This window comes from Cottoperca gobio, chromosome 4 (genome assembly GCF_900634415.1).
Source record: "Cottoperca gobio chromosome 4, fCotGob3.1, whole genome shotgun sequence".
NCBI classification, from domain to species: Eukaryota; Metazoa; Chordata; class Actinopteri; order Perciformes; family Bovichtidae; genus Cottoperca; species Cottoperca gobio.
In genome coordinates, this window is record NC_041358.1 from 14275073 (window position 1) to 14283185 (window position 8113).

General features: G+C 39.1%; 1 protein-coding gene across 1 annotated transcript; it reads left to right on the forward strand.

Annotated features, from left to right (window-relative positions):
* The first annotated feature begins 816 nt into the window (after nt 1-816).
* On the forward strand, nt 817-5807 carry ptgs2b (prostaglandin-endoperoxide synthase 2b). Its single transcript, XM_029429201.1, has 10 exons — nt 817-1067; nt 1416-1532; nt 1630-1773; nt 1897-2040; nt 2386-2567; nt 2655-2738; nt 2836-3082; nt 3592-3878; nt 3962-4109; nt 4706-5807. Exons 1-10 carry the CDS (start codon nt 1007-1009, stop codon nt 5107-5109), a joined length of 1818 nt encoding a protein of 605 aa, XP_029285061.1. The 5' UTR covers nt 817-1006; the 3' UTR covers nt 5110-5807.
* Nucleotides 5808-8113: the final 2306 nt, after the last annotated feature.

Consider the following 8113-nt stretch of genomic DNA (forward strand, 5'->3'; position numbering starts at 1 on the left):
CTATCTATCTATCTATCTATCTATCTATCTATCTATCTATCTATCTATCTATCTATCTATCTATCTATCTATCTATCTATCTATCTATCATGTTCGATGCCAATTATTGATAAAAAAATGTCTGTTTGACACGATTATTAATTGTGTGTATATTTCTCGATGCAGTATTGCCATCAGATGCTCTCAAAAAGCATTGTTATTAAGAACAATAATTCATTTAGACAATCTTTTAGAGGAATTGCATTTTATTTCTCTTTAAATTATTATTATTATTATTATTATTATTATTATTATTATTATTATTATTATTATTATTATTATTATTACTACTACAGGTCATTTAGCGGACGCTCTTATCCAGAGCGATTTACAGTGAACTAACTACAGGGACAGTCTCCATGGAGCGATATGGGCTTAAGTACCTTGCTCAAGAGCACAATGGTGACAGTCCTGGTATTGAACTCACAACCATCTGGTGTTTAGTTTGAAAATGTATTTTTAATATTGTAAAAGTGAACACTTAAGATAGGCTACATTCATTAAATATATACAAATAATAAAATGCATTTCTGTAAATTCACTTCGCTCTACAACTTGCCGTTTGCATTGAAATAAGTACAGTTTGACATATGAAAGTTGGAACTTTTCAGACTTTCTTTTGTTATAAATTAATTTCAATATTTTATTAGAAAATAAGTAAAAGTAAGACGGGACCAAGAAAGCATTGCCAGTAAAATCAGCTTGGTGAACTAAAAGACCCAAATCCGATTGCGATTGTGAAAGAATAAAAAGTCCTCGCGTTATTCGACGTGTTCATAGCCCCGTCATTGTATCATTCATAAATAAGATGCGAGGACTGGCCAGGTGACGTCACACTTCTCCAGCCATATAAAGGTGCTCCGATCAGTAGGTTGAGACACTAAAACTCTCCGCCCCAGAGCGACACCACTGCGGAGGAAAGAAGAGAGAAGGAAAAAAAAAACGAGATCCGACAAAGACTTGGAGCATGAAAAGATTTACATTTGCGGTATTCCTCTTGGCACTGGGTGTTCTTGTCTGCGAAGGGGGTAAGTAAACAGAAAATCTGATTTTACATCTCTAAAAAAAGTCCTTAAAAGTTCGGATTTTGGTGCCTAAAGATTTATTTTCGTTTATATTTCTATTAGTTGTGTGTATCTTTATATTAGATAAACCACTCATTATGTTGATATGGATTTTATGGGAATAAAATCCATATCTGCCTGTAACACTAAAAGGTTAAAATGCCATTCGCTCAGAGGTGTTATTACATTGTAGAACAAATAGTGTAGTGTTTTTGATTCAATTACATTTTTAAGCTTTTCTAACAAATGTGTTCTGGTGTCTGAATTGAATTACAAACCTAATGAGGTACCCTCCAACATTATCTGTCACAGGTAACCTATGTTGCTCAGAGCCATGTCAGAACAAGGGTGTTTGCACAGCACTTGGAACAGATAATTACGAGTGTGACTGCACACGGACAGGCTATCATGGGCAAAACTGCACATCGCGTAAGTATGAATGGCACACATGAGGAGAAAGCAAAAGTTCGAAGTAATTGTTGTGGTGATTTGTTCAATAATTAACTTTCTCTCTTTGCTTTTACAGCTGAATTCCTCACTTGGATCAAAATATCATTGAAGCCATCGCCCAACACTGTCCATTATCTTCTCACTCACTTCAAGGGCTTCTGGAACATCATCAACAACATCTCATTTCTCAGAGATGCCATCATGAGATATGTGCTGACATGTAAGCATCTCTAGTGAAAGATGGATTGGTTTCATAACACATCCAATAACTTGTACAGCAGCTTGAAATAAGTAGTTGTGGCGTTTTGCATTAATATTTAAATTATTATTATTTTTCCTCTAGCTCGATCCCACTTGATTGATAGTCCTCCAACTTTCAATGCGGATTATGGTTACAAAAGCTGGGAGGCCTATTCCAACCTTTCCTATTATACACGATCCCTCCCACCGGTGCCAGAGGATTGCCCAACCCCTATGGGAGTAGTAGGTGAGTACACTCTCGATGCCTTTGGAAAACCAGTTTTCTCAGATTCTTGAATACTGAACAAGATTAGCCTGGCCCCATTACGTCACGAGCAGTGCAAAAATTGATCCCTTCTGCTGGATTGACAGAGCAGAAATGTGCCAAGGCACAGTAAAACCTGTTCCAGCAAGCCAAAGCTAAAGAACATGAGATCACATTAAACGTGTCTCAGGAACTTACGAGGACAGTTAACCTCAGTCATAGATTTTCCTACAAGTAAAAGTAAATCATCACATTTTTATCCAAACTGGAATGATTCTGTATTGTAGTGTTGTATGCTTACTGTTATGTCCTCAATTGCCTCCCCAGGTAAAAAGGAGCTACCTGATGCTAAGCTATTGGCTGAGAAGCTTCTAATGAGAAGACAGTTTATTCCGGACCCGCAGGGCACCAGTCTGATGTTTGCGTTCTTCGCACAGCACTTCACCCACCAGTTCTTCAAATCTGATATGAAGAAAGGACCTGCTTTTACCCTCGCTAAAGGTCATGGGGTAAGCATCGCAGATTTCAAGCCTCATCAGATTTTAGTCCGGAAAGGGGGACAAAGATTTGTGAATTAATAAATTGTTTGCTTTCAGGTGGACCTCAGCCACATTTATGGAGACACGCTAGAGAGGCAACACAAGCTCCGACTCTTCAAGGATGGCAAGCTTAAACATCAGGTAGGAGAAGAGACCGATGGATAGTAGTTTAAACAGCCCAATGCTTCAGACCACACAAGTTTCCAACAGTTTCTTCTTCTCTTGCGTAACTCTGCAGATCCTGGATGGAGAGGTGTACCCTCCAACAGTAAAGGAAGTGGGCGCTGAAATGCACTACCCTCCTCATGTTCCCGACTCTCACCGCTTCGCTGTGGGCCACGAGGCATTCGGCCTGGTCCCCGGTCTGATGATGTACGCCACCATCTGGCTGCGGGAACACAACCGGGTGTGTGATGTGTTGAAGGAGGTCCACCCTGACTGGGACGACGAGAGGCTCTTCCAGACCACACGGCTCATTCTGATTGGTGAGTCTATGGTTTTAAAAATATTTCCTGTTATGTAAGCTGGGAAAATAAAGTCAGAATAACAAGAAAGATATGTGATGTCATAGTATTTGTGTAATTAGTATGAAAGGAGGAAGTTGTACTTTTTTATTTCGTTAACCATTAACCCTGTTGCACACAGTGGAGCATTTGACCTCTACTGTGAGATAGAGGAAATGTTTAGTTATTAATTTCAGGACTTCACTGCATGCTAACCAACTATTAGTCATCACCAAAATGATTTAAGGATACAAACAGTCCTAAAATACACTGCTTCATTTGTGTCTGATGTGGATTTTCCACCAATAAAGCAAGTTACTTAGTTAAAAGTTCTTTAAATTGCAGCTACTTCTTCTCCGGCCAGGATCTATGAATGTGCAAATATTTTTGTGCACTGGAGGTTTCACGTCTCTAAAAAGCAAAGCACATTGTTAAGTTGAGGGACTTTAAACGCCTATAATATCTTCATTATGTTTTCTTTTGCCCTGTAGGCGAGACCATCAAGATTGTGATCGAGGACTACGTGCAGCACCTGAGCGGCTATAACTTCAAGCTCAAGTTTGACCCCGAGCTGCTGTTCAACCAGCGCTTCCAGTACCAGAATCGCATTGCATCCGAGTTCAACACCCTGTACCACTGGCACCCTCTGATGCCTGATACTTTCCAGATTGAGGAGAGTGATTACAACTATAAACAGTTTGTCTTTAACACCTCCATAGTGACCGAGCACGGCATCGGAAACCTTGTGGAGTCGTTTACCAATCAGATTGCTGGACGGGTAAGAACTGTTTGTTTAGATTTAAATTGTAACACCATTCTCGCTTTAATGCAGATTAACTGACTTTCCCTTCATGTTTTTAGGTTGCTGGTGGCCGAAATGTCCCAGGACCTGTCATGTATGTGGCCATCAAGTCCATTGAAAACAGCAGAAAAATGCGCTACCAGTCTCTGAACGCCTACAGGAAACGATTCTCCATGAAGCCCTACACCTCTTTTGAAGACATGACAGGTGAGACAAAGCCTAATATATATACTTTATATACTTGCAAGTGACAAGGATCACTGCAGAAGATTTTTTAAAAGGTTAATATCCAAATAGCGTGAAAGGAAAAGTTGCCTTTGGCCAAATTAATAAAAGCATTTTCATGAACTGATTTCAGGAATGCGAGCTTGAACAACACGCCCAGGTGCTAAAGATCGGGAGATCTAAGTTAATATCCCAGATTAATTATTATTAAAGAAATTGTATGGAGTCCCCAGCAACTTTGGAGCATAGGAATTTATTTCCTGTGACTCTAAAAAAACAGATGTTCATTTCATCTAAAGATAGTGTAAGCAGATTGTCATCACAGAGAGCAAGACATAAACAGATGAGAGAGAGATCTTCTGCTTGAGAGGAGAATAACTAAATGAATGTGTGTGCATGCTTGTAAAGGAGACAAGATGAAGAAAGCCGTAAAGTCAAGACGAGACATAATCTTTATCTACTATTTGCTCAAATTGAATCAGTAAAAACAATGAGCTCATATTTAGACTAGCAGCAAGGTTTGCAGCTGCTGATCTGGTGATCCTGACTAAAACTATGCCCTCCTTTTTGTTACTCAGGAGAGAAAGAAATGGCCGCACTGCTTGAGGAGTTCTACGGTCACGTTGACGCTGTGGAGCTCTACCCGGGTCTGCTGGTGGAGAAACCAAGAGAAAATGCCATCTTTGGAGAGACCATGGTGGAGATGGGCGCCCCTTTCTCCCTCAAGGGCTTATTGGGAAACCCCATCTGCTCCCCGGAGTACTGGAAGCCGAGCACATTCGGAGGTAGCATAGGCTTCGACATTGTCAACACCGCCTCGCTGCAGAGGCTCGTTTGCAATAACGTCCGGGGCCCCTGTCCGGTGGCATCGTTTCATGTTCCCGACGTGAAAGAAACGGGGTCCATGATCATCAACTCAAGCACATCCCACAGTGATATCAACCCCACAGTCATTTTGAAAGAAAGGACTACTGAGCTCTAATTTTTTATTTTCTAAGGTTATCTTTTAATGTATGTATTTATTTATTTATGTATTTATTGTATTCTATTTATAAAATAACATCACACTTTTTATACACCATTTTTGACAGCAAAAATCTGTGGATGTGTTTATTTATTGAAATATTAACTGTATTTTTTTTTTATTATAAGTTATTGTTACAGTAATGACCTCAGACACTGCGACTTGATACTTGAATGTTAGTTTACAATTTTAAATGCATAGTAGCGTACATTACATTCCTAATGTTCTGTTTGGTCAAATGCTACTCTTCCATTTATGTTCATACAAGTGTACGATTGTCCCAGGACACTACTTTGAACTTTTTTACAGCGAGAGAGATACAGTGTGGTAGTAACGTTCACAGTGCACTTAATAACTGATGTTGACTCTCTCGATCAAATGTTACATAACGAAGAGTGCATTACTATTTTAGTATTGTCTTGGTATTTTTTCTACTTTAGTCTGTGTATTGGCTTATTGAAATAATGTTAATGACTACGCTACACTGTTGTTTAGAATTGCATTCCTAGAGAAATTGTTTCATTTAATTATACAGGCTTAAAATGGCCATGTACTGCATATAACCAGGATGTTAGTTTTGTTCTCAGTGCCTATTGACTTGCAGGTTGACACTAATAAATGCTTCTAGGAAATGGAGCAAATTCCTCAGAAATCAACTGACTTTGTTATCATGTTTCTTTTTTTAATACAAACCTTCCGATTGATGCTATGGGAGCAAACAAGTTTTTTTCTTTCAAAGGAAACGATGTTATCAAAGACTGAAGAAGTGTTAAGCACGCATTAGTTCAGAATTCATTATATTTTGAAAAATATAATTCATTTTTTGTAAAAAGAAAAGAATAGTTTCATAGATTGGCGGTATGGCAACGGCAAGAAACAAATCCAAATTATTATTATTTTTAAACACAAAGGCAGACTATCACAGTACAGCCTGTAACTCCTCTGACCGTCGGTCAGTAACATACTGCTGTTAAGAACTCGCAGTTTGATGAATCTTCCACATCCTACAGATATTTTAATATAGGTGTGATAAAAGTTTGATACATAAATCAGTTTTACAAGACCATATTTTGACATAAGAATATATCTAATACAATTCCAATTTATAGTATTGCGAACTATGGAAGCTGAAGAGTGCTATCAAAATAAGTGTACCTTTATAATTAGTGTGCGCGTAAAATGGAAATGAACAGCAGGAAAAACAAGTTGTAAGATGCAAAGAGACATATTCTAGAATAATAAATGGAATACCAAAATGCAATTTAAAAGCCTTTACAGAAGCACTTGGTAATTACAGTTATACGTCAATATATTGAGATATTTCTGTCAGTGCCACACTAAATGATAATTCTAGTACTTTTATTGATATCTCGCATATCTCGAACCATTCATCCAATCTACTTCACACGTTGCGAGTGTATTGCTGGAGACCCAAGATGTGCAGTGTCGAATTTGGTGCAATGCAGCAAAATGCCTATTTGGAAATTAATACACCCGCTGAGTGTATTTCACCTGTGTTCTGGCCGCAATCGTACCAGGTATTTTTTCTTTATGAACCAGACTGTATTTGGCTGGTGTTTCACACAACTATGTCATGGCAGGTGTATTACTCAGTACCCAGGAAGCGCAGTGTTGAGTATAAGGTTCTTTGTATGAGCAGTTCTTGAGAAATCCGCAAGCAACAATAGCACAGGTCAAGCATTCAGCCCGTTACGAATAGGCATGTTTTGCTTGGGCAATGCACTAGTTTACTGTAAATGCAAGGTGTGAGTCTGTCTCCACATGTCAGCCCTGTGATTGACTAGCGACTTGACAATGGTGTACCCCAACTTTTGCCTAATGTCAGCTGGGATTGGCTCCAGCCTCCCGACATCCCTCAAGGATAAGCGGGTATAGCTAATGGATGGATGGAAAAGATTCTGGAGTCCTCATGTACACTTACTGTATGCATAAACATATTCTTATCTTACAGGTTTAAATGAGCAAGTTATCTTGATAATAAGATTAATGTAAGTTATGAGGGGTCATTGTTTCAATCTTAACCTACATTGCCTGAGTTTTCACTTTTCAGCACATCAGCTAAAACATGTAGACACTTGTCAGGCTTGAAGGGATCTGCCTGCTGTCAGGCAACATGGCACGATCGCCTGGTTCACAGATAAGCTGTGAGATAAATCAGATCAGAAATGTCTCACTGTAGCATACCCTTTCCCTTTAGAATATGTCTGTCTGAATTCAAGGAAAGATTTTGATCAGTTCATATTCCTTGAGTTTCCTTGAGTAATACTACTACTGTATATTCCCAGCAACAGTTTCTGTGTACTACTGGTTTTGATATTACTTTGTGTTGATTTGAAATTGCTAACATAACAGCATGCCACATGGCAAAGACGTAGCGGAAAAAACGTTCCATTACTTGATGTACGTGTTGCCGTGATAGAATGCAGAAGGATAAAAATACCTTTTCGCTGTATGTGAGGTGTGAAGATTAGCACCCAGTCCAAAAGCGTACAGGAAACCTTGCCTCAGCAGTATAGGTTGGCAGTGCAACAGAGGAATTAAGTTATTGTTCGAGGGTAGCCATTCAAAAACAAACATGGTGGAAGGAATGTTGACGTGACTGGTGGCACAGAGTGGTGAGTCAGGCCGCCGGGCATCATCCCATCTAAACGCAGACAATGACAAGCTAAGATTTCCCATCCATTCAAACATTTCTCACAACTGATACAGAGAGCATATTTACTTTCTCCCCTCACACTCGACGATTCAAGTTTTAAACACAAAACCACAAAGAAGCGAGGAAATTATACTAATTAATTCATGTGCATCAGTTGTCATCTGAACTGAACCTGATGGACAGTTCCTCCTCCATCTCATAATCTTTGTTCTGTACTTCAAAAGGACCAGGCGTAGAATTCCCCGTCAGAGGGACTTGGCCCATCACGGCATGAAAATGACCTAA